Source organism: Channa argus, chromosome 5 (assembly GCF_033026475.1).
Source record: "Channa argus isolate prfri chromosome 5, Channa argus male v1.0, whole genome shotgun sequence".
NCBI lineage: Eukaryota > Metazoa > Chordata > Actinopteri > Anabantiformes > Channidae > Channa > Channa argus.
In genome coordinates this window covers 5032849-5060701 of record NC_090201.1, presented here as the reverse complement: position 1 = coordinate 5060701, position 27853 = coordinate 5032849, and the positions used below count along the sequence as shown (strand labels likewise).

General features: G+C 39.8%; 1 protein-coding gene across 4 annotated transcripts in view; it reads left to right on the top strand.

Moving 5' to 3' along the window:
- cntn4 (contactin 4) overlaps positions 1 to 27853 on the top strand; it is a 148156-nt gene that overhangs the window by 116140 nt on the left and 4163 nt on the right. The window contains exons 12-20 of one of the 4 annotated variants that reach the window (XM_067503464.1): positions 11089 to 11216; positions 17068 to 17112; positions 18806 to 18981; positions 21382 to 21499; positions 21915 to 22073; positions 22856 to 23005; positions 24800 to 24870; positions 26882 to 27116; positions 27402 to 27517. In XM_067503464.1, coding sequence (XP_067359565.1) covers positions 11089 to 11216; positions 17068 to 17112; positions 18806 to 18981; positions 21382 to 21499; positions 21915 to 22073; positions 22856 to 23005; positions 24800 to 24870; positions 26882 to 27116; positions 27402 to 27517 — 1198 coding nt within the window. Of the gene's footprint in view, positions 1 to 11088; positions 11217 to 17067; positions 17113 to 18805; positions 18982 to 21378; positions 21500 to 21914; positions 22074 to 22855; positions 23006 to 24799; positions 24871 to 26881; positions 27117 to 27401; positions 27518 to 27853 lie in introns of all 4 variants that reach the window. The other 3 variants (XM_067503463.1, XM_067503467.1, XM_067503466.1) reach the window with 3 other exon arrangements.

The following is a 27853-nucleotide window of genomic DNA, read 5'->3' as shown; positions in this document are numbered from 1 at the left end:
GCAAGTGATTAAGTGATGCATTAATAAAAAAATGTATACATTCACATATATATATATATATATATATAAAAGCCTATAAAATGTTGATAATGTTTGAACCAGACATCCTTCCCTCCTGTTTTGGATATTTTATCATAACGTGATTTCATATTAATTAATAATTTTTTAAACTACCATAGTGGGTTCCTATGCACCAATGGTATAGGGTTTCTCTAGAATATAATATGGTGACCAGACAGAATTGAAGTTGATTTTTATAATACTGCTATCATCATAGGTTTATCATCATATTGAACAGATTTTGTTAGGCCCTAATTTATTTACACACAATGAAAGATGGTGTAAAAATAAAAATTCACATTGCTGCCAAGAAATGTCATAGCAGCCACTGTCTTAGTGGCCAGTGGTCAAACATAGCCTTTATTGGATGCTTGGGTTGTGAAGTGATAAGACACTCATCTTGTTGGATAATGCTCCTTCTTACTTGGCCATATGCATCTAAATCAACACTGCCTTATTCTGTAAATGTATTCATGGTGGCTCAGTACAAACAAACTGTATCTTTATCACACATTGAGAGTAAATCACCACTTATTCAGAAAGTCAGTCGCAACAGCAGTGAGTTACAAAGAACAGTAGAATCAGCAGGCTGGAGAACGCGTGGCGTTTATGCCACTGTCCTCTGCCCTAATGGAGGATTTCGGCCATCACTGGCATTAGCTGTGTGGACATAATGCATCAAATGTCATTTGCAAATTGAGATGAAAGTTGTTACAGAAAAGTGAGCAGAATGTACCTGGAATACATTTTAAAGATAAAGATGAAGACTAACATAATTCCAAAAGTACATTTTGATATTATGTATCACTACATTGATCATTGCTCACTAGCAGACGAAATTTCCAAGGTAAAGATTGAATAAGAGCAGGGTTTATTTTTTGAGCTTTATTTTTTCCTTTGAATGGTGTTGTCATGTTCAACATGTCCAAATTACACTTACCATTGCCATAAAGAAAATACTACATCTCAAAGTGGCCATGTCTGAGCGGCTTGACACGCTAATAGCCCAGTGGTTTCTAAGTCTTTGCAATTTACTTTGGGAAATCAAATGCCGTTGGGAAATTGGCCTGAATGTCAGCCCCTGCTTCCTCCCACATTTCCCATTTTATCAGTCATCACGTATTTAGCTCTGATGTACACTTTGAGGCCTCTCTAATTCACCTTTTTACGTTTGCCAAACTATTGACACACGCATCGAAGAGCAAATGAGACACACATAAATCGGTGAGCATGAGAAATTAATTTTGTAAGATGTTCCCTGACTCATTCTGTGCCTCGAGCAGCCTTCAAATCATCTGCTAGGTGTGTTTTTTGGCTTTAAGTGGTGTCTGTTAATATCTGAGCTGTAGGTGTGAGCTTAACACTACAGGTTTCTGAGATACTCACTTAAATCTAAAGTGAGAAGACACAGGAGGGTTTCTGTATGTGGCAAGGATGTTGATTAGTTCATCAGTCTGAAGAGAGTGCAACACTTTGCTATAGCTGGATTGGCCAGATGCTATCTGTAGTCATGACCCATTGGTGCACTGCCCCCATTGCACATTATATATCCCTCCTACATTGGCAGAGCAAATAAGCATGGCTGTCACGTAAATGAAGAGATGTCTCGCAGAGTGATCTCCATTTATAGACCCATCTGCTCTGCCAGATGCACTCCAGAAAGAATCAGTGTCAGGAGAACACCAAAACTGCGGAAGAGGCAGAGCAGCGGACTTTTGCTTATCGCATATCATTCCATCATGCCTTTGTGCTGTTTCAAGGAGATTTTAATAAGAGTTCTTGTGATTAATAAGTCTCGTGAAATGTCTCCGAATTTAATTTTATGAAATCTTGAAATTAATAAGCTGAGTAAGGAAACAGGTGTAGTAATAAATGTGGCAATTAAATGATTTGTGTGAACGGACAGCCCGACACTGCTATTTCAGTCCCCTCTTTCTTAGGCGACATGCCGTTATACTTATTAAAAACATTGTTTATCACGTTTAAATGTCACTTCACATTTCTTCTCGTCAGATCTCTAATTTCCTCATTTGCCTCTAATTGAACATCTGTTTGTGAAGTGGATTTCTGGCTCTCTGTGGAGGTTAGCAGTGTGAGCAAGCAGCGCCAGGTCTGAATACTGAATGCCTATGAACCCAGAAGGACTTATTTTATTACTTCGCCTTGAGGAAAGGTTTACTATCTGACAAAGCTGCTGAGGACTGCGGACCAGTGCTTTTCATTTTGTCTTTGCCTACACCTCTCCACCATGGCTGTAGCTTAAAAAAAAGCCACGTGAATTGGTGAGGTCCCCTTTGCCTAAGAATGAGAGCAAACTGAGGATTAGTGCTCTGCTGATCCTGGCAGCTGCAGACAACACTCGGCAATGTTCAGAGGTGCATACTAGCGCACACATCCACATCCACATAGCAGAATTAATGTTTTATTTATCCAAACATGTCTCACAGTTGAGCTTAGGAGGTGGAAATAATCTCACTGGTTGCTATAAACCTCACTCGGCAGAGCCAACATCTCTTGTAGAGAGAAGGTCAGACAATGACTAGCTCGTTTATTAATCAAAGTAATAATAGAGTTTGGATTGTAAAAAGCATATTTTTATTATTCATTTAATTATGGAATTCACAGTGGAATGGCAGCAGGAATAAAGAGGCCCACATGACTAATTTGAAGGTGAAGGCAGTTATCACAGGCTAACTAGCCCACCCAGATCACTTAATATGACTTGATTTTGTTTTATTAATAGTAACTAGTAATATTGCTACGCTGTTTTGACACACTATTTCTGTCTGTGCCAAATCTTTGGCCAAAGGCTGCCCCAAACATGAATCACTAGTTTGACATATGTATTAGTGGCTCTAAGCTGGAGGGACTGCGCCCTGTTTGACATGCTCTGGTCATCAGATAAATTTGGAGGAGACAAACAAGTAGCTCACGATTCTCACATTACTCACTGTGTTCAAGCAAGGATGGATAATAACAGATATTTTTTGTTTCTTGGTTGTACAGCAAGAGATTTCCTATTGTTCAGACAGACATAGGCAGGATATTTCAGGAACTACTTTTCCAAACTATTCAAGTCCAGAATCATTCATTCATTCTTTCTAACACCTTAGATTGTGTGTTTATAAAATTGGGACTAATTTTCATTCAATAGGGTTTATAGTATTTTTTTGTTTTGGTTTGTTTTTTTGACAGAAGTCACATTTATTAGCGAAACACTCCTCACACTGATTTGTCCATCATGTATCTGAATAAGCTCAGCTGACCACCTGCCATCAAAAGCAATTGTTCATTCATAGATTAGCAAGTGTTACTATGCCTGTCAAGAGGCGTCTCAGGCTTTCGGTGTGGAAAAAGCTTTCAACCTTTTAAAGCCGAATGCAACACTAAGGATTCGATTTTCTGTTTTGTTTTTTTTTTTAATTAGAAAAAACAAAATATATTCCAACATCGACCACTAGAACAAGTTTGAAGTTTAAACCTTGAAATTCGACAATGTGGTTTCATCCAGATGCCTCTCAACATTCTTCCAGCGTATTAAGGCTGATAGAAACATAAATGCTAATAAATAATAAATTATGAGTATAATGATGATAATTATTTTGTCTTAGTTTTGCAAACCAATTATTTTTTCTTTTGCTCTCCTCATTGAGGTTTTACTAAACCTCTCTGAAGCAGTCATGCACAGTCAGGTCAGTCAGACACATTGGAATACATTGCCCTTATCTTTCCAGTCACGGTCCTGTGCATCAGTTGAAATTATTAGTAGATCAATTCACCTTCCAGCTATTGTGGCCGTACTGCTAACATGCTTACAGACTGGGTAAATTCTTAATCCACCAAGAATTCAGATCATGTAGTGTCGTACCACACAAACTGTACTGTACATCACTTTTCAATCATAGATTAATCCCACTGAACATTTGCAAAATAAGCAGTTTTCCTTCTAGTAGAAACAAAGGGGAGGTATTGAAAAATATGTCTCTACAAAAAAAAACTTCTAGTAAGTGAGTAAACTCAAATAAATCTTTGACCAGAGATAAAGTGAATTCTGAGATGTTTGCTCAGATTAGGTCAGAACCCTTTTTACCCGTCTGCATCCCCTGTACTACGCACCAGGATTATTTTTATCTGGGAGACTGTGGTTGATATCATTTTTCAAAGTGAGAATGTGCCAACACAGCATGGGTAATCCATCTTGGTTCCTCTGATAATTTCCTGTAGAACATGTGTGTGCTCTTTATTCCTGACGGGATACCTCAGCACACGAGAAGAGATGAATCGCTCTGGAAGAAAAAGAAAGAGAGCAATTTGTGATTAGAGGAATTGTCTGGAAGGTTAATTTGACAATAGAGTCTGCATGTGTAAGTCAGAGAGTTAAATAGATTTTTTACTGGTATAGTCAGTACCTTAACGGTAGTTTTTTTTAATATATATATATATAAATGTCGTTACAGTTGCTGGAATGGAACATGCAGGTCCAATAAACTTTACCAGTGGCTGAAAGTATTATATTGTTCTGCAGAACTGTTTGATCCCTGCTCTATCTGTCAAACCTGTTTTAAAAAAGGAAAGAAAAAGATCATCCCAGTTTGAACGTGCCAGTCTGCTGCATACATTATGGTAATACACAGCTGAGCAGTAACTGTAGTGAGACTAATACTGGTGTTTCAGCTCAGCACCCCTGTCCCTTTGGCGGTGTTTTATAAAGCCACCATATTGCCAAAGAAGCTTTCATGCTAGCCAGTGCCCTGGAGAGAAGTGTCAATACACAGTGAACCAAAAGGAAAGTAATTTCAAGTATCGCTTGCAACACACAGTAATGCACTGTTAGTGAAGGTGAATATAAAAAACAGCATTTAACCCTGATTGTAGTTGCAGAGCTTGGCTGAGTGCTTATTTTGTGCCAGTCGTCCTTGTTCATTTGTTCTGTCTTAAAGCGAGAGCTTCCCACTACAGTGGTCACAAAGGCACTTGTTATATTGTTTTTCAGCTTTGATTGATGCCTCCAAAAGATCCCTGTCAGACGGGCATTTTCTACCCAATTGATGTTAATTGTCTGCAAGGTACAGTGCTTTCTTACAGCTTACAGATTGGTAGGGTAAACTGTAATTGAGCTGCCTAATAACTTCCAGCATTGAGGGAGTGATATATGCTACGTTTTTGGCTGCGAGGCATTTTTAATGTGATCAGAACAAGCACCATCACACTGGCATATTTAAAGCACAACTTTTAGCTTATTTCTCCTTTAAACTGTCATTTTTTTTACAAAGGTGCACAGCTCCCAGAATTTTAAAGACTCCAAAAGTCAAACCTAAAATCTGATCATACTCTGCTTCGTGCCGTCTTTGATCGTGTAACAATTTGGTTCTTTTCTGTAGGTTTGTCACCTGCAGCTTCCTGTCCACATACTGAATAGTGTCATGACACCGTTTTGGTATTTTTGGACTCGGGTTTGTTTAAGCATTCAATGGCCCTTTTCTTAGTAGTAATAAGGAAACATCAAATCCCGGTAAGGTTTACAGTGAAATGACCATCAATGTATGTTAAAGCTAAGCTAGCAAAATCCATGGCGTTATTTGTGAACTATTGTCCATTTGGTTGATGTAAAAATGCATTTTAATATCGTTTAGATGAGTATAATGTTTAGCATGTTTACCACACTATCTAGTTTTATAAACAAGTGTCTTGGTTTGGTTGGTTTTATCATTCAAATTTTATCGGCTATGCCTTTACATTTCAAATCCCCTAAAAGTTAATCATCTCCTATCATAGGTGCAGGTCTCTGCAGCTAATGATCCATGTGACAAGGTGGGAATCATTGGTACAGGTCCGGGTGAAGCAAAAATCAATATCAATTACACCTATATTGGAGAATTGTCAAACGTAAATGCCCAGGTGTCCCTGTTTCACCAGCGTCAGCCAATCGCTTTGTTGACTGAAAGAACAAAAAAAAAAAAGAGCGTACCGGTTTCGTGAAGTCTAATTGACCGTTAACCTTGATGTTGACAACTTTACAAGAATATAAAAGGCACATAGTCATGATGCTGCATAAAGCAGACATCAGAGAAGCGGTACGGCAGTTGCATTGCGCTCTGCAGGCTGTAGCGTCCTGGGTCTACGCTGCACAGCTGGGCTTGATTTATGCCGCTGACAAGGCCGTTTCTCTCCAGCACAGCACACTGTGGGGAACCTTAGGAGAGACAGCCTTTCAATTTATCTCAGACAGCCCCTCCCCCAGCATACACTTCAGGGTTTTTAAAGGAGTCAAGAGCATAGATCAACACCTGAAGTTAGGTCCCACCCCTTGTCCCAGCTCACAGGATATAGTGACCTCACCTTATTCTACGCACAGTCGCCCCATTACAGCCTCTCGCCTGCAGCAGTGTTAGCAACACTGACGTTTTGATACAATTATGATTAGAAACATCACCTGCAGGTAGGTCGATGATGGTCAATGTGGGTCGGAAATAGTAACACACACACACACACACACATACACACACAAACACACACCTCACCTTATCTGTCAGCTAACTGTGACTGGCAAACACAATATCAAACACATTCCCTTGAAGTTCTCTTTTCACAGTTATCTTTTTTTTTTTTTCATTAGTGAACTGATATTTGGAAGTGAATGTCTGCTGCAGTGGTGAGTTAAGCAAGCTGTGTGTGCACTGAGGGAGTAATCTTTGTGTATAGAAGGCCTTTGCCGAGACTAATTATTTGGTGAATTCTCTGCAAGCTTGTGACGATCTCTCTCTTCCTGTGGTCTCATGGCTGAGTAATTTCACTGATGGAATCTTAACCTCTATTTTCACAAGCCGCCTTTATTTACCCTGTTAATTAAGTAGAGACGCATACAGGCCTCCACCCTGCAGTCATGGTACCAATCAGCCCCGGCATCTCCGACTCACTAAGGATTCATGAACGGGCCTCTTTAGAACTCTCAAATCAGAATCTGATCTGTGATTACGCATATTGTTTGCATGTTAAAATTTTTATGAGTGCACTCCTGTTTTTCGACGGCATTAGCGAGTTAGCGTGTTGGTGTACAAGACGCGCTAACACGATTTTACCATTTGAGCACCAGGCTCCTGCCGCTGCCTTCAGAAAACCTCTCTGCATTCCAAGCTCACACTTCTGTCAATGGAGAATTTTATTTTATTTTTTTTGGGGGGGGGGCTCATTATTTGGATTGTGACAGTTTCCTCCCACAATGTAGAATTTATCAAACGGATCAAAGACAAAATATGTCTGAATGAAACATCAAAACAAGGCTTTCAAGTGTTTTTCTTTTTTTTTGTGAGAGAGCTTACAAAAAGGCAACGTCTGCATCTGTTAACAGAGTCTCAAAGAGAATGTAAGGAAATAACAAAAACTGGCTTTTACTTTTGAGCAGGCTTTTTACTTTTTTCCTGCGATTTACACTTCACAGTGCCCGTGATAGCTGCTCTGTGACTGATGTTATTTGTCTCTTTCATCTTGTCACAGAACAGGGAGGATCAACACTGTGCAGCCCCTTGTCCTCAGAGGCTTGATCTCATCCAAAATACACACCTGTCCTGTGTTTTTTAGGATTACGCCAAGTGCATTTGGCCATCTTGCTGTGTTCGAAATAATTGCCTTCTTTTAGGAGAATTATTGCAGTGTCCATTAAACCTGTGGGAGGCAGGGATGAAAGGAGTGGCACTTGTGTTCATCTCACCTGTGAATTATTGATACCTGCCCCTCCGCTGGCTTCTCTTGGGATGGAGGTGGAGAATGTCTCCTCACATAATGGGCACATAGCGCAGACATGTTGTCTGGGCCGTAGCAGAAAGAAGGGAGCAAAACTAAAACGTGTTAATAGCCTCCATCTCAGATTCACCGCTGCTGCGCCTCGGTTGACTTCTACTGTGTTTGACCTCATCTCCGCTCTTCCATTAGTTTCAGAGTAAAATGATGAACACTCATGCAGACGGGCATCCTGCTCCTCTTTCTCTAATGTCGGTGAAAGGAAAGCGCCTTGCCAGTCTTCACATAAAGCTACAAAGAAGGTGGATGATACAGCGACTGGGGAGAAAAAAACAGTCTGAGGATTTAAGTCTCTGTAAGTGCCATTGTGCTCACATGCGGCACCACTTGTTCGCTCTCCTCGGAGTCTCGTCTGACAAGATGCATGGTGCACAACTCACATGATAGCTATTTTGTCCCTGAGGATAAGGGGATTGTGGATATAGAGAGCATGGAGCCCAAATGCAGGTATTTAGTTATGTTGAGGTATTGCTATGGGCATTGGGCTGGCTGCCTTGAATTGGGTCAGAGCTTGTTCTAGTTAAAATAATATGTTTCCCCTTTAGTTTCCTCTCTCTGTTTACTCTAGTTAATTAACAGTAGATGCATGTTTGGTAAAAACATTGTAATAAAGAACTTTATTTCCTTTAGATAATGTGACTCATCAGAGCATAATATAAGTAAAGTAAAGCAACTGTTTTATTTGTGCTTACTCTGCTTAGGGTTACGGCTGGTTGTAGGACAGCAGAGCCATTTAATGGGTCGTTTTACTTAAATTTATCAGCATCCAGGTTTTATGTCATTAACTGCAGGCCATCCCACACCTCGGTGTGCCCCCTCGTGTAACTGATGGCCATTGTTGGCTACTATGCATTCAGCACCTTTTCTTCAGCCTGGTCTCCACTCAGCAGAACCACGTGCTTTTAGAAATAGATTCTCTTACACTGTCTGTGCACTTTCTTATCACATGCACCAATTGAAAACGACACAACATAGATGGTAAAGGGAGAGAGGAAGGCGGGGGGATAACACTGCATTACACCCTATCAGCCGCGTTTCACAAGTGCATCAAGTTTAAGGCATCACAGGTGCAAACACTATGCTCACATAACAACGGTAAAAACAGTGTGTCATTTAGATTTCTACCATGGCTATTAAGCTCCCCTCTGTGTCAGCTCAGACTGCAGCATCAATTATGTTTAACTGTCAGATAGAGGTTTGGGAACAACAGCAGGAGAGGAACACGTTTCAGCAGATTTCAGGGAGTGACATCAGTCTAGAGAATTTGTGTGCTGATACATCTGATCTGTTGCATTGAATTGTGGTCCTGTTAATTAATAGCACATCCATGTGGAACACAGTAGAGACACATTATTTTAATTGGCGCTGTGCAGATAGAGCAGGTAATATAGAGGGTAAACCTGTATGAAATGAGCGTTGCAGTCAGTTAAAATCTCCAAAACACAAAAAGAGACACAAAATAATCAAAACAAAAAAAAGATAAAAATGGCCACAAATACACAACAATGGCCACAAAAATGCACAGAGACAAAACAATCAAAAAAGGGAGAGACAGAAAAAACGTGACGGCCTCATTTGTAGAACTCTTGTGCCTCGATCAGTCTTGGGGGTTCTAACATAGGGGGGGTAGAGCTTTTACCTGTCTGTGCCCAGCAGCACTTTTTCTCATAATCTGTCCTATTCGACATTTATGATGAATTTATTAAACGGCTATGTTTCAGTCAAGCGACCTTCATCAAGCATTACATGCAGCAAATGACAGTCTTAATGTAAGAACATACAGCCAAGCACCCACGGAGAAATCAGTCAATTACAGGGGCTAAGCAATCAACAGTACAAGGAACAAACTGAGAAAAGGCGAGGACATAAAAATGAAAAAGTCTAACAGGTAGAATTCAATCTTATTCAAATGAAATGTTCTCAGTGTTGTGCTGTGGGGTTCTGATATATAATATAATAGAAAAACTTCAGATGCAAAATTCTAAATGATCAAAATGATGATTATCTAACAATGATGATTATCTAATATATTTCATAAAGTTAGTACATTGTAATATTGTTGTTATGAGTATGAATATGTGTTACATACAGTACTTCAATGTGTTTGGGAAATGACTATATATTTATGTACACTGGCACAGACACTGCATATTTATCCAATTACTGTGATGCAGATGCTACCCAGTTCTTACATTTTTGATTATTTCTCTAACAAAAAGAAACAATGACTGTCCTGATGCATTTAAAACTGACAATTTTCTGCAGCTCAAACATGATCAATTAGATCAGCTGGTCTTTATCTTCATCTGCAAAATATGTTGTAACTATTGACCACTGACCAATATGCATAGGCTTTACTCTTATTTATTATATTTATAGACTTTTGTTTTCATCTTTTATTGTGCTTTTTAAGGTCTAATTGAAAGATGCTACATACACAACCGTCTTACCTAGTGAGTTTATCTGTGCACATGCCAACATATGTCTGCAATAGTATCTAAAAATAATGCCTTTTTTTATGTATGTTCCTTATGTCCTGTACAGCACAGATCATTAAAGATAATTACCTCTCCCCTTCCCTTCCCTTGAAGAAAATCCCTTCAGTGTGCTTGAATCTCTAAAAGCCTCTGCCATCTAACAGTGAATGCATCTATTTGCACTGACTCCTTTGTCGCATGGGTGAACTCATTCATAGGTGAACGGACCAATTTACAGGCCACACATCATTTTCTCCCATCACAATGAGGCTGATGCCATTTCATATTTACAGTTTGCAGATTCAGCAGAGCATTTCAGATAATTAAAATTCAGTGGACTTTGATGAGTTAGTCAACCCTTGATTTCCCATAGTACCTTGCTTTCAAGGGCACAATTTCCATTTTTACTTGTTATTTAGAAAATGTCAAGTTTTGTTAAGGCCCCTTGACCTTTTTTGAAGCACTTGTGGCCATTGCATAAAGGGCATGAAACCACTGTGGTCTGTGATATCTTGAACTTATGTGCTGAATTAATCACCCCTTAAAAACACATTCCTACGCATGTCTTCATTATCATCAGCAAAGAAACAGAAATTAATTAAACACTGAGAAATGTTCTCTCTCTGTATTAGTCACCGGTGTTTTCCGCCACATCAGTCCCATGAAACATAGTTAAAATTACACAGTGTACGTACAGAATGTGTTTGTAGAAGCCACTGAGAATAAAAATAGATTTCTTTTCTTTCAACCACAGGGTCTCTATTCTGGACAACGGTAACCTGCGGATATGGAATGCAACCAAATCGGATGCGGGCCTCTACACCTGTTTGGCAAGAAACCAGTTTGGGGTGGCAAGCAGCACAGGGAGTGTCACAGTTAAAGGTATTTTCTATCCCCTCTTATTATGACAAAACTGTCTCTTTTCAAACACAGGGACCCAGACCCTTTAAGTAGTCAACAGCTTTTTCCAGATAATTGTTTAAATAAAGACAGCAGGTAGAGCTGCTTGATAGTTCACTCTGTCTTTTCAAAAACTAACCTGAAGTATTCCATTTTTTTAAATAGTCAGACCGACACAAAGAAGAAGGATGCAGATTTGGAACCCAACCACTTTGCTTTCTCTCTCTCTCTGTCTTTTCATAGCTTGTGAGGAGGAGTTTTTTTTTTTCTTTCTTTGTGCTGTCATTTCCTAAGAGACACAGACACATTTGTTGCTATGTCTGTTTTCAGAGGTGTTAAAAACATTGAGCTCACTACCTTGGTGCCTCGAGAGGAGTCAGAGGATATGCTGTGTAAAAAGGGCCTGGTGTTGTTGGATCATCTGGGTTGGAGATTGCATTTCTGCTCTGGTGCTATGACTTATTATAGTTCATTAAAAATGAATGTGAGCTGCGTATAAAGTGCTGTGCATGGATTGGCTTTTTTTCCATGCACACTGCTGTATTTCTGTCCTGTTTTCACGGGGGACACTGTTCTCACCTCCTTGAGTTCTACTGGGATTTGCTGACCTGCATACACTCGCACCGTGACCCTGTTACACTTTACTGAGGTTGCATTTGTGTTATTGGTTTTGTTCTACCTGCACGTTTCTTGTTGCTTGCCTTGGGTTGATTTGTAGAGTTATTGAACTTCAGTCTATTGGCCTCTGGGAGTCCATGCCTCATATTTTAAAGGGTTTGGTATAGATTTACAAGTATTTCAAGAGATTATTGGCGTTTTTGCATCACATGTTTTAGACAAATCAGAAAGCTGCGCTTGTAATCTTTAGTACTGCTACTACTATTACTACCACAAGCAGCATATTGGGAGGTGTGAAAGCAAACCCTGCAGGCACGTTTGTGCTCTGCAAATTCACTCAGAACCTTTTTCCTTCTACCTAAAAAAGCATATGGCTCATCAGGAGTGTGGTAGGTTTACAATAAACCATCCTGTAAGGATGAAAACAGAAAACTGAGAAAGTGGTGCCAAAAACCACTGTGTGCACTGCACCGTGTGTTCAGACACCTGTCGATCATAACCTGCATTAAATCTTACTCATACTGAGCTCTGTTCACCAACGTTAAAACCAACAGATGATTTCATGTTATGGCTGATTTGTGTATAGGATCTGAAGTTATATATTTTTTTAAAGTCTAGCAGACTCCTAGAGCTTCATCTTCTGTAGCTTGATTTTATCTGAAATGTTCAATCAATGTAATTGTCTTTCTTCTACAAGTTAGCATTCTGTAAGTTTATAATGCCGTGTGGACAGCACAGTAGTATCCAAAAATATTGGTGAGATTCTTTCTCTTGTCCAGTTTTCCGAGATTTAGCAATGTGGCCAACATCAGGAGGAATGTTCTTTATCATATAATTCCCCTTTTCCCATAATACATATCACATAATGGAATTTAAAACAAACACAGACCAGCTCTGTCTTCTGTAAATCACTATGAAGGCATATTTCCTTTTTCTGTTGAATAATAAAAGACAGATTTCATATATTATGAATGCTTGAAAGTCAGCTGCAGTCAAGGATGTGGGGAGAGCTTAGAGTGCACCTTGTTGCTGATTTATGCTGATGCCTCACTCTGCCTTTCATTGACGACTCTGGCTTTCAACAGAAATAATCAGTAACCTTTGCATAATTGAAGTGAAGAAATTAACAATGCAAAATGTCAGTGTATTTTTATTTATGCGCATGTTCGTGTTAGTTGCAGTGAAATTTTAAGTGCGTACATGTAAATTCCAGGCATAATGAAAAGCATGGCATTGCAACATTCAGCCTGTTACATTGCACTATTTATCACATAGTACAAAATGAAAATGGTACAGAACCCCTCAGCCAATCAATGTGATGGGAGGGGGGGCTTCAGGTTGATGGCGTATATGTGCTTTTCCAATCAAGCAGCAAGGAAACACACCGTTATATGTCTTCTCAGCATAAATAGACGGTGCCGTTATCCACTTATTATTCTTGTGATGGAATGGAATGTGGGTTTTTATTTGACACCCTCTCTTGCTCACATCCTTTCCATCATTATAAGTTAAAGCTGTTTTCTTCAGCTGATGTACAAATGTTCCTATATATGATCTTGTGCCTTTCTGTCACAATCGATACTGTTTGCAAAATGAGATGGGGTAATTTGCATGCACTATTTTATTGAGGATTGGAAACCTGTTTAGCAGGAAGAAATTAGTGTTGAGGGAGCAGCCCTTATGGGAGATGACAGTAGTTTATTCAAATTGACTTTGGTGATATGAATGCTGAAAAATACCTGTCAAAAAGCATTCAGCATCTCCTGCAATGAATAAGCCACCTAGAAAACAGCAGAGGGGCCATCACAACAGATGAGCCCTGTTAATATCCCCATTATTCCAACACAGGGGGGATATTAGCGGATTAATTGCACTTGATTATAAACATGCTCCCTGAATTTTGATTACACCGGAGATGAGTGGTTTCAATTATGTCTGCCTTAGATCATTACAGATGGTCAGTAAGCTCAAAATGTCTTGAGACCAGGTCTGTTTCCCTGTGCATCCTCCAACAACGGGACTCATCATTGCAACCCTCTGCTTTGAAAGTGAAGGGAACACAACAAGTCTGGGACGTCCAGTTTTATAATGCTCATGGTGTTTCCCCTTGCATTATCAGTCACGTTTCCAAAGAAGTAGCGAGGCTGTGCAAAATTTAAATACATAGAGAGTTCAGAGTTGCAAATAATTTCAAATGATATTATGTCGAAAATTATGCAATTTTTTAATTTAATGCTAGGAACAAATTTCAAGTAAGTTATTTTTAGCTTGATTTCAGCTCTTTAGCAGTTTGGGAGCCATGCTCTTCCCTGAAAACAAATTTGTCTAGATGGCGGAATATGTTTCTCCAAAACCTGTTTATTTTACTCGTATCATTACAGAGGCTAATAGATAAATAAGCCAGATAGTCTCTCTCCTCTTTAGCATGGAGGACACAATGTTTAGATTTAACAAAAGAGTTTCAAAATTTGAATTGTCAGACCACAGGACAATTTCCCACTTCATCTCAGTTTATTTTAAATGCACTCAGGCAACAACCATATATAAACAAGGTCCAGGAACACCTGTAACTTGTTTATATATGGTTGTTTCTTTGTATGGCAGAATTTTAACTTTCATTTGCAGATGCAATGACAGACTCTATTCACTGACAATGATTTTCAGAGATGTTCCTGAGCCCAATGCAGTGGTTTCCACTACACAATCATGTCTGTTTGTAATAATTTGTAAAACATTACATTCAGTTTAAAATGTACATGTTACACTGCAATTCAACTGTTCAACATTTTCTGTAACATAAGTGGCTTCTTTTCTCAGACCTGGATGCACACAATTTGAAATTTGCACCAGAGCTAAATTCAAGTTTAACTTATTGCGCAACTAGATTGTTCAAGCTGATGAAATGGCTTTGCTCATATTTCTCTCCATATCTGGAAATATTAGGGCTTTGAGAATTCTGATGTTAACATTTAGCTGAGAGCAAAGGTCCATGGGTCAAGATATAGTTGTTGTTATCTAGCAGGGCTTGACTAATTAAAAAAAAAAAACCTTTGGCATCAAATTAACTCAAATTCAGTTTAAAAAGTTGACAATAATTTGTTTAACAGTTTTTCTCATTTTTGACATTTCAGAACATCCTCTCCTACTCAAAATCATTCAATTCTCTACTAAAGTCTGAGGGGTACTTTAACAACCCTTTTGTCTATGGTGAATGCCAGCAATTTTGTGAAATGCATGTGATATATGTTTTGTGACAGCCATATAGAAAAATAATGAGCACCCATCTGTTAGTGATAACCAGCATGTTGCTACAGATGTGCCACTGCACAGCATAAAAAATACAGTATTGAAAGCATCTTGAATGTATCTGTTGAGCGATACAGACATAGACAAGGATTATCTCCACTATTGAAGTTTGTCCTTGAGAAACCTTTTACATATTATTCAGAAATAAGTGGTACTGAAATTGAAAACGCGATAGGGAATTTTGTCATGTACTGATGAAAGCAATATTCTTGGTTTGTTGATTTGAAACACAGGAGAAGGTAAAATTGGTAGTGGAATGATTTCTGTTTTTTGTTCCAAATTCACCTAAGAGATCACCCGGAGGATTAATAGGCTTTTTCAGTAATGTGGAACATGATGCATAAGGTTACAGTGATTTAGGTCCAAACACCACTGGAATTTGTGGATCTCTTTTGGAAAAAGGCTTTTTACATGCAGTTGAAAATAAGTATTTCTTTCTTCCATCTGTGTTAGTCTCTCTGAAGGACGTAGAAGGGTGAGGGTGAGGCTTTGCGCCAGTAAATTTGCTTTCAGTATTCCCAGATCTCGTGCCCTGTGCCTCTTCCCTGCTCTTCTTTATGTATTATTCAAATTCGTGTCACTCACTTTGTGTAAAAGATCTAGTGTGTATACTTACTATACACTCTGGTTTACACATTACAGCTTTAGACTATTAAAGCAAAGAGGGATTCTCCATGATGGCGTTGGGCATTATTCACAATGGATGCTGTTTGTAGGAATGCTGGTAAAATGTGAGGCAGGTCAGAATGCATTGGAGAGGACCAGCAGGCTGTGTGGTAACTGTGAGCTTGCTCTGTGTTCTGGTCACCCATATGGTAATATGGCATAGTACTTTTCTACGTATTGGCACTCAAAGCGCTTTACACTGCTTCTTATTCACCTATTCGCACTCACAATCCCACACACACGCATACACCGATGGGGGAGCTGCTATGCAGCTGGCCAACACTCACCGGGAGCAACTAAGTTGGGGTTCAGTGTCTTGCTCAAGGACAATAATGTCTTGCTTAAACGATAAGAATCTCATCAATTTTTCATCTATTATTCCTCTGTGATGTCGACCACCATGGCCTGTTTTTGGGTTCATCCATCAGATTCTGTTGAATATGATCTTCAGAATGGGCAACAAAGTCCACTTGGACACAAGGATGACCTGAATATACTGTATTTTGGCTGTCAAATGTCAAGATCTCTCAGACCTCATGTTTGTCCTATTCTTATCAACGTAAAATATATCAGGAATGACTTTAATTCAAATTTGACAGAAGCTCCCACTTGGACTCGGAGATGAACTGATTAGATGATGAGTCTGAACTAACATACTTTTTGTGCTTTGTGTTACTGTTGGTAATTTGACAGGGACAATGACCCGTTCTAGAATACACAAAGCTATCAGACCTTATGTTGTTCTACTAAGAGGTGGATCTAAATGCTGGTATATATTGACCCCTGTAAGCCATAAAAATTATTATCTATTAAAATCTGTTAAAAATCTTTATCCGATCAAGAGCATGGCTCCTGTAGTTTATTTACACCGTCCTGCTGGTGTAAATCCTCACCACCTCAGAAAATCTGCAGCTAAGATCAATCCACAAACAAAAAACATGATTTACTCCTGTTTGAGTGGCATTTGCTGAAATCACAGTGGCCAAATGTTTTAAAAAGAGCATTCAGCTTTTTTTTTTAACTGAGAATATATATTTTATTTAAGGCACAAATTAATGTGAGGCTCAAAGTGACAGACACACAAAGACACTTACACTTACAAAAATTACACTTTATTGGTGAATGTCATTTTATAAAATCCCAATTTTATTTAGATTTGTTGTTGTTGTTGTCTTATATTAACTAAGATTTTTAAAATATTGCTCCTGAACTACTAACAGTCTATTTTTCCATTTCAATACAGGAGAGAAGTTACATCTTGACTACTTTCATTTACAAAACATTTCAGGTAAAAAATAGCTGCTCACATGACACATTGTTTTGATCTTCAAATGTTATTAATGTTACTTTAATCAGATATTCGTGTCAAACATTGGGACATTCAACAACAGGTTACCCCACTTTCGAAACTCTCAAAGAATTGAAACACACTTGATCCACCTCAGCAACAATTCCTGAGGTGCCCCCCTGTCTGCCTCAGCGTATTAACACCCTCTCTATCTTGTCTCGGATTGACCCTGCTAAGTGAGTAGGTTACTATGCTCTTGTATACAGTGGCAGTAGGTAACAAGGCATTATACATGGGAGAAATCAATCAAATTATGCTCAAGAGCCCAGTGTGTGGTTGTGTAACCAACCTTGGTTGTCCATATAATCTGTCACAAATGATGACAGAGGAGGGTAATAAGGGAGCATATTCCCACCATCAATGTCACAGCGAATCCCAGGTCATAAAAAAAAAAAAAACAAAACACACGGAGAAGAGCGTGTGTTGTGTAGTCATACTCTAGAAATAATAATAAAACAAATAAGTTTTTCTAGGATGTTTCCATGCTGCAGTGATAGAGGAGGAAGTGTTTGGACTGTGGATCTGTTTCCCTGAAGATCCTTCGTGAGCCTTTGGGTTTCTCTTGATTCCTAACTGTCTTATCCTACCTGTTAAATTTTTTAGGTTAGCTATTTCCTTCCTGCACTTGTTCTACGAGGTGTAGCCGGCCTTCAGAAGCAGAGCACACTGACTGGACGCAGATCCCTGTACACCTCCCGTGTGTTATTTTGACGTTTTTACTGCGGCACCATCACTCACTATTTAGCCCCAGTAACAAAGACTGGGCCACTTTCATTGTGTGTATGACAAAACCCAGCAGCTGATAGCATTCTGGACTGAAATGTGAAAACGACCAGATAAATCACATTGGAAGTGTATGGTGGTAGTGTGTGTTTGTGTGCGTGCTTATTGGGGAGCAGAGGGAGGGTGTACAATACAATGAAGGTATCGAATTCTCTCTGGATGAAGAGTGCACCGCCGACACTTTCTACATGAATCTATGCCTGTCCAGGGATCATTTGCCATGGTTAATTTAGTCTGTGTGCTCAGCGTGGTAATTTCAACCAAGTAATCACAGCACCCCCAAGAGGGAGATGGGGGTTGTACAGTCTGAGAACAAAGCCTCTCCCTCTCGTGGTGCCTCTCTTATGTCCTTTCCACCTCCCTCCTTTGCTGCTCACACACAAGTGCAGATAAGGGATGCTTGCCGTATTCCCATGTGATGCCATTGTAATGCACTGCAGACTTGAAAAGAGAGTACTGGCGACTAGAAGAAGTGCTCACTGCTGTTTACTGTTTTCCTAGCGGTGCGTTTTGGGAATTTCCAGGCCAATCAGGGGGAGTTTCAGGCTGACGAGTGAGCTGACAGTGACACATGGAGGCTTCTCAGGATGCAGGAGAGACACGTATCCAAGTCCCCACAGACACAAGCTCAGGCCGAAACTAATACCAGTTATTGTAGCTGTGCGCCCTAGTTTGCTGTGTGCTCTGTCCCGTATATCCTTCTATTAACTGAGTCTGACATACCCATAAGGATGATGGAAGGGCTTGGCTTTTTGCAGAGCCATTTCCTGTATTGAATTATAATGTCTGGAAAAGGGGAGCAGAGCAGTATGTTTGATCAAACGCGCATGGATGTGACTGTGTGTTTCAGAGCCGACCATCATCACCACCCAGCCCTCCACGCTGGACGTCACAGTGGGGGAGAGCGTGGTCCTGCCCTGTCAAGTGAGCCACGACGCAACTCTGGAGCTCAAGTTCACCTGGTTCTTCAACGAGCAGCTCATCCATTTCGGGAGCCACGGTGGATTTTTCGAAAAAGTGGGAGGTGTAAGTCTATAATCCCACAAGATTTCTCACAACCTGCAAGGCTGATTTTAAACAAGCTGTCATGTTGTCAAAGCTGTATCGACAGCTTTTCCAGTTAGAAAAAAAATGCATGATGTGTGTGCAGCATGGGGGTAGAAATCGAGTTACTACGATGTCATGATAGCGCACAACCATTGCCAGTGTTTAGAAGCCCAAGAAAATACAGCTCAGGGTACATGTCTGTGTTGCACTTTCCTCGCATTTGTAAAACCTTTATAATACAGTAGGCTACATGACACACTTTCCTAGCTGTCTGTCAGCTTTAGTTTAGCTGAAACACACGGCAGACAGTATAAATGACTATGCTGACAGGGATTAGTAGTTAGGCTATGTTAGTAGTCACAACAAAGTTAGCTGTACAGTCAGTGGAGCCCTAGACAAAAATGTATTCATTACAAAAACACCATGCTTAAGATATGGAAAATACAATAGAATTCACACCACAGCACACTTTTTTTTTTTTTTTTGGTCCCTTCAGCTCATCTCGTGAGTTCAGGTTCAGGGTCGCCACAGCGGATCATTGTCCGCATGTTGATTTGGCACAATTTTTACACCGGGTGCGCTTCCTCCCCAAGGGCCTCCCCAATTTCTGCACAGCTGGGGATGGGGTGTTAGGGCAGTGTCCTGCCCAGAGACACTTCGACATATAGCCGGGACCCAGGACTGAACCACTGACCCTGTGGTCCATAGGTGACTGCCTTACCAACTGAGCTATAGCCCATTTTTCAACATAGTACAATAATTTACAGTCATAGATGTACAGTATTGATTTATAGTTCACTTATGCAAATTTCTTTGCATCTAAATTTCATAACTTAGCATTCATAGCTTGACAGTTTGCTTAGTCGGACACACTGGTCAACCACATTTCAAAGTGTCTCTGGTCAAGGCACTGAAACCTGAACAGCCCATCCCCATCCCCGGCCAAAATTGGGGAGGGTTGCGTCCGGAAGGACCTTCAGCGTTAAAAAAAAAAAGCTGTCTCATCAGCTTTTTACCCTTAAAACAAATTACATAAGGTCTCTTCTAGATGTGTAAGTCCATTTTGTCAATTGAGTTAATAGCCATTTTTTTAGCTGCATTGCTGCACACACACACACACGTCTTTTAACAGAATGACCAAATTACAAGACTAGCTGTGATGAAACTGCAGCATGATGCTACACAGATAAGCTGATAAATAATAATTAATATAAGCACTAAATACTTTATTAGTTTATTATGTCCAAAGCTTGGCCAGTTTGCATCTTTTGCACTAAATTACATAGAAATTAGAAGTTGTATTATTTTGGTGATTTGTGGAACATACAGGTGAAAAATACTAGTTACAAGTTTTATGTTTTTATTTGGCTCTCGTTGCATACGGTAATATATATATATATATATTAGTACCATTGGGCTCTTCAAAATAATGTTAGATGAAAGACCTTGATTTATTTTTCAACCCCCTTCTGAGATTTCATTGAGAAAGGGTCAAGAGGTGACTCTGAAGATTCATTGGAAGATCAATAGTATACTTCTTCTTTAGAGGGGGTCATAATAAATACAGCCGCAGTGCGGGAAAATGTTTGTATCAAGCCTATTATTTATGGTCAGAAAATTGCTGCCTGTGGTTTATTTTAAAGTGAAATTTACATACACACCCTGCATCCAGTCTCAGTCAGCCACTGTACAACATGCTTTGAACGGTTTGCAGTTTGCATGTCAGCATGTGATATGCAGACTTCTTTTTAACCTAAAAATAAAAATCAAGGCTCCTGCAAAAACTGCAGGCATGGAGAAAATAAAACGCACCAAAGAGTTGTCGGTGCCTGTTTTCATGATTTACTGTGGGTGCTTCTTGTAGCATAATTTACAGTCTCCTCTTCCTAATAAATTTCTGTATATCTACACTTACATTGATTAAACTACCGGCTACTCTACAGAATACTGCCACATCCAATTTACTGCAGAACCTGCCCTGCTCTGCTCTGATGAAATGGTCATGTGGGAGTGAGAATTGCAATTAGAGAAGGCATCAAAGGCTCCCTTAAAGAACTATTAGACTAGCCATTCCTTCGAACAGAAACAGCTCAATGCTACAATCAAAATGCAGCTATTTGAGCAAGAACATTTCTTTAATTACAGTGATTAAAAAAAGCATAGTGAGCGACATTGCTCTTTTATTTTAGAAAAGGCCACAAGAGGAAACACAAATGTGTTTTTCAGGATACACATACATGAGAATCATCTTTCTGTTCGGCTGGTTTTCTTCCCATGAAGTCAGCATTGTTGTTGAATTACAATTGCTGGAGGCTTTCCATGGTGCTTATCGAACTTCGTGTGCATGTGCGTGACTGTGGGTGTGTTGAATGACAGCAGCATTCAGCAGGAGACATTATGATTAGGAACATCCAGCTGAGGCATGCGGGGAAATACACGTGTGCTGTGCAAACGAAGGTGGACAGCATTTCCATCGCCGTTGACTTGGTTGTCAGAGGTAAGCCATAAAAATGAACTCCCATTCCTGCTTGTCTTTCACTGTGAATGCATTAAATCAGATACCTCAGCTCAAAACAGTTGAATAATTTATCATTTATTTACGGCTTAGGAATATGAGTGTTTATTATTGATTAATGTGGCTGGTTATTCCTCACTGATAAAGGGACAAAAGGAAAAAAGGAGAAACAATCTCTTTTCAATGTTATAGGAAATTTACTGTCTAATTAGACTCAATAGCTCCCAAAGGTGTCACTCTGCACTGACTTTGCTACTACAGCTGCAGGTGCTAACACCACCGTGACTTTCTCTACCATCTTTCTACTCTTCCTCATTTACATCCCATCCCCCTCCCTCCTCTGCCTGTCTGTGTTATCTTTTTTTCCTCTTTCCTGCCTGGCTATGCCATCTCTCAGGTCCCCCCGGCCCCCCCACCAGCATCCATGTAGAAGAAATCACTGATACCACAGCCTCTCTGTCCTGGAGGCCTGGACCTGATAATCACAGTCCAATTACGGCATACACCATCCAGGCCAGGACACCATTTTCCCTCGGGTGGCAGGCTGTCACCACAGGTAAGCTTTCTCCAACCAGCCGTAGCTTCCTCCAATCACATAGAGGGGGCCACTCTTCATTCTGCCTCAGCTGTGAGAATATTGGAGGTGCAATTTTTACCACAGCACCAAATGGTACGCAATTGTAGTGTGACCGTTGACCGCCATCCTATCGGACTCCTGGGGCTCATGAAGCATGGATCCCATCCTGATGATGAAGCTTGTTGCCAGGGCAGTAATTTGATAGTGTAGTTAAGTGATAGCTCCGTGGTAATTTTTCCCCATATCCTCTGTAATGGACCCTCTTTCACGTATGATCGGTGTAATGTGCTTTTATCCCGTACTGTATACCTTTCTTTATTGATATTTTTGTGAATTAAGGACATTTTGATCTATTCGTTTTCCAGCATTATTGATCACATATTTGGCAGGATCATATATTTGAAACAAAAATGACATATGATGATCTTGCACATAAGAAAATTATTTTTCCATTTAACATACAAGGTGCTGTATTACATGTTTTACTAAAGAATTGAATCTATATCTTCAGAAAGGTAAGTTAATTCTTAGTGTTTGTTTCTTGTGATTCTTCTGTAGGGTGTTGTTGCTTTGTAAGTTTCTGAGCACATTGTGTCCTTGTGAGGGATTACATCTGCCCTATGTACATGTGGTGGACTCCTACTAAGCCTGTCAGCCTAGAGGACAGTCTACTGCTGACGCTGACACACAAACAGAAAACACACACACACATAAACACATGCAATGTTTCTTGGTACTGAAGGCTGTGTGTTTTATCCCAGTTCCTGAGGTGGTGGGGGGCCACCGGCTGACAGCTACAGTAATAGACCTGAGCCCTTGGGTGGAGTATGAGTTTCGAGTCCTGGCAAGCAACACTATTGGGACCGGTGAGCCCAGCAAGCCATCCAAACAAGCAAGGACAAAGGGGACTGGTGTGTACTTCAAACAGATGAAACTTAACTTATATGTTCCGATGTCCAAACATATATTCATGTTTGTTACTTAATTTCAAGACAATTTAAATTTACTTCATTCCATTTTATTTTTTTGGAAATGTATGCCATGATACCTGAAGATGGTTAACTTAGGTTAGCACTGGACTGGAAATGAACTGGCCTGAGTAAACCATCCTAACAGTAATTCTGAAGCACTAATTGCATTTTGTACAGATTAAACAAACCTGTATAAATTCAAATTGAGTTGTATAGAAAAGCAGATTTAGAATACCTTTTGTCCCATTCTCACAGTTCCCATCTTCACATCTAGCATACTGACATGATACTGTTAATGTCCTTATATACCCATTAAACATACAAAATTAAAGGAAAAAGGAAAGTGAAACACTCGGCTTTTGATGTCACTAAATGCAAACCTGGAGTCCCATCGAAAAAGCGAGAATGGAAGAGAGTTCAAAACTTATTAAAAACACTCCAGCAGTGCCAGTGCAGTATGTAGAAGCACCAACCTTGTGGGCACCCACCCAAGATCACTCCAAAGGCACAATGCAGAATCCTCAATGAGGTAAAAAGACCTAGAGTAACAACTAAAGACTCAAAGGATTTACTGGAGTTGGTTAAGATCTCTGTCCACGAGTCAACTATTCGCAAAAGATTAAACGGGCATGGAATCATTGGCAGGACATCATGGAGGAAGCCATTGCTCAAAAAATAAAATTGCACCAATTTGACATTCCACATCACTAATGGGAAGATGTTTTGTGGACAGACGAATAAAGGGAGACAAGCAATATGTAGTGTGTGCAATATGATGAAGGGAGCATCATGGTTTGCTTTGCTGCCTCTGGACTTGGAACATTTGCCATTCTGGAGGGGAAAATTGCTTTTCAAGTTAATCAAGGTAACCTACAAAATAATGTCAGGGTTGCTATCTGCAAAATCTACAAAAGCTTAGAAGAAACTGAGTGATGCAGCAGGACAATGACTTTAAACATTAAAGTACAGAATGACTTCACCCTTCTGGAGAGGCCCAGTCACAGCCCAGACCTGAACTCAATAGAGATTCAGTGAAAGGCCCTCAAGAAAGCTGCTTACACCAGACTTTCTAAGAATATAGCTGAGCTGAAGCAGTTCTGTGAGGAAAAATGGTCCAGAGTTCCTCCTGAACATTGTGAAGATTTAATCCCCAGCTACTGGAAGCACTTGCTTGAGGTGCCATAATAGGTTCAACCAGTTACTACAACACTGTTTCACTTACTTTCTCCACTTTCCTTTTGTATGTTGAAGGGGTGTTTTCAATAAGACAAAATAATCTTGACTTTTTTCAGCTTAGAAATATTGTGTTCGTTTAAAAACAGGAAATTGCACCTACATTGGTTTAAAAATGTGAAATCAAGAACTTGAGTGTAGGTACCATATATTTTCAGAACCTACCAAAAGGTGTTCTGTGCCACAATGAACTGAAATTCCATTTAATCGGAACCTTAGAGCAAACAAAAAATCCCAGAAAGAGCTGATTTATCCAAGCTTTTTGTGTCTTGTTCTTTTTGTATCTTTTGGTATAAAAAGCATCACAAGTCTGCAAACATGACTCAGCTGTGAGAGGTTTGCTCATATCTCACAGGATTTCTGGCTGTTGAAGTTTAAACATATCAAAAAAAGTTACCTCGCTCTGCCATTTGGGAGTTGCAATATGGACCGTGATTACATGTGCCTTTTCAGCATTGTGTGAAGTCAACAGAGCTAAGATCATCTGTCTTCTTCCTCCAGCTCCGAAGGTCACACCAGCTAATGTGAGTGGAGGCGGTGGCAGTCGTTCCGAATTAGTCATCACATGGGAGGTAAGCAAACTTGCTCAGGACCCTCTCACCCATTGAGCAGTGAGCCAGGCATCATTATTCTCTATGGATCTTGGCCTCTATTTCATTAATAACAGCTGAATGGTTTAATGTATGGCATTTCATTTTTAAGAACAGAGAGGCAATAACTGCAGCTGTCACCCTGAGGGAGAGAAAAATGCTTTTGAGGTTTCAATAAGATAATTAAGCTCAATGGCTCCTTCGAAGGTCCTATTTTTGAAAAAAGATTTTTTTCTTTTTTCTTTGAGTCTGTTCTTTTTTGCATCTTTCTGTTTTCTCTCTTTCTTTATTCCTACAAAGCCTTTGCATATCAATCCAGCTAAAACAGCTCATATTTATTCAGGCTGCTCAAAATCATTAGACCCTGCTGTGAAACATTTCTTAGAATCAGTGTTGATGTTTCAATATGCAAAAGTTCAATTAAAGCCTAACGTTTGCCTAACTAAGCCGCTATTGTGCCTCAGCCCTGAAAAGTCCTGAGGCATTTTTCTTTTGACATAAAAGGGGTGACAGAGTGTTGCATTTTTAATTTTAACTTGCGTTTAAACAAAAAGGAGAAGTGTATGCTGACAATTTCTCATTGCATAGTAGCTATAAGCCTACTTAAAAAAAACACAAACACACAAGTCTAAGAGGGAGGCAGCAGTGTAATAATGTCTAGAGAAACGAAGTTCATAGTCAACAAAAGTGAATTCCTAAAGTTGTGAAACAATTATTGTACATTGTACAACCAATTCCTGGGCAGCACAGTGGTGAACTGGTCAGCCCCACAGCGGGAACATGTTAGGTTAATTGGAGAATCAAATTTTTTCCGTAGGTGTGAATGTGAGTGTGAATGGTTGTGTCTGTGTATGTCTCTCTGTGTTGGACCTGCGACAGACTGGCTACTTGTCCAGGATGTACCCTGCCTCTTGCCCAGTGACAGCTGGGATAGGCCCCAGCTCCCCCGTGACCCGAATAGGATAAGCAGCTACAGATAATGGACAGATAGATGTGCAACCAAATCAAGCTTACACACACGCTTCTAGGCAAAACTATGGTAAAGACTTGGTAAACATTAGTATAAAACTACTAAACTCAAAGAATTAAGTCACCAAATGATTTTTCCAGCTTAAATGTTCATCAAGTACAAATAGATGTATAAAATTATCTAGAAATCAGATTTCTAATACTAAAAATAATTTTCCATATTTAATACATTGTGTGGAAAAGTGTTTATATGAAATATAATCAGCAAAACAGAACCAAAGGTCAGATTGCAGTGACCAAGTTATGAGTATAAATGAGAAACAAAAAGGTTCCAGGATCAGATCCCTGTTGGACACCACAAGTAAAAAATGTATACTTAAAATCCAGTAATTAAGATCATTTGGTGACCATTTGGAAGTGTCTCTAGTGAGGTCCTAATGTGATATCTTAGTTTACAAACTACTGTGACCTATTTAATTCACCAAAACTCAGCAAAGTTATAATTCTCTGTGGACCATAAATATCCATACAGAGTTCATCTAGACCAATCTAGAGCACAGTTTAATCATCAATCTTCACTAGAAAAGACAGAAGAAATGGAGTGCATTTTTATATGAGCATGTATCTTCTTGTGGACAGGAATGAAGAGGGTCAGCTTTTCCGCTAGAATGAAGTCTGCAGCTATAAATGCATGAGGCATGTTATCAGTCTGGACAAGAGCTGAGTTTATTGGTATCATGCTGAGTGCACTGTACTGTGTAATGAATGTGTCCAGTTCTAAGTTCTTGTGTGTACAGCATGTTTTGTTTAAAGCAAAGCAAAGTCAATATCTTTGGTATTGGTGCTTAGTTTTTGTTATACAATTCTATAATGATGAATTAATAAACGTATTAATTAATTATTATTTACTAAGTGATGAGGTGCTTTGAATTAATACATAGATACATTTTATTTGAATTAAAACAAGGTAACTGGGTATTTTACAACATCCTAAAATGTTTTTTTTTCTATTTTTTTCCTGCAGCCTGTTCCAGAAGAGCTGCAGAATGGAGCAGGGTTTGGCTATGTTGTTGCTTTCCGACCTCACGGTGCCACAGGCTGGATGCAAGCTGCCGTACCATCCGCTGAAGCATCCAGATATGTCTTTAAAAATGAGAGCATCCAGCCCTTCTCGCCTTTCCATGTTAAGGTCGGAGTTTACAACAATGAAGGGGAAGGCCCATTTGGACCTGTTACCACTATCTACTCTGCTGAGGAAGGTAAATACGAGCTCATGTCATACACAAATGTTGTCCTTGTTCAGCTAGTATTACTGCAGGAGCACAACTCCAGGTCCATTCAGGGTCTGAGCAGTGGCTGGAGTGATCTTGCAGTCGGCATTCTTCTATCAGCACTTGCAGACACCTTCCCCATACTTCCCTTCCTCTGTTGTTTGGATGAAAGAAACTGCTTTGAAAGTGTTTTGATGTTCCCACTTTGAGCGGTTCATCAAAGCTCAGAGTTACTTCTAAAATCATTCACAAGTCTTTATGCATTAACTCCAGAGCCTGGCCGAGCACCCACCAGGGTCCGTGCCAAGAGCCTCTCCGCATCCAAGATTGAAGTTTCATGGAAAGCTCTGCCCTGGAATGCCAGCAAGAAAAGGGTGCTTGGCTATGAGGTGAGATACAATGATCTACCTTGTTTGTTTGTGTGTGCTTCCATTGGATAGATACGTGTGCTTGTGAGTGCTTCCTTTGGATGCAAATGTGTTTGTGTTGGCACATATGCAAACACATGGCAACTAATGCTGTTGAATCTTGTTCTCGTCTATTATTGATGAGTGTTTCGGGCTCATGCACCTTGGGCACATGAGATAATAGCTTGGTGCATGCATAATAGTCCAGCCTAGTCCCATGCCTCTGGGTTTAGTTGTGTTTCTCTTGTTGCTTACCTAAGTAGTGTAACCACCGTGATTAGCGTACTGATGCAATACTCTAAGGGATAGAACGTTTAG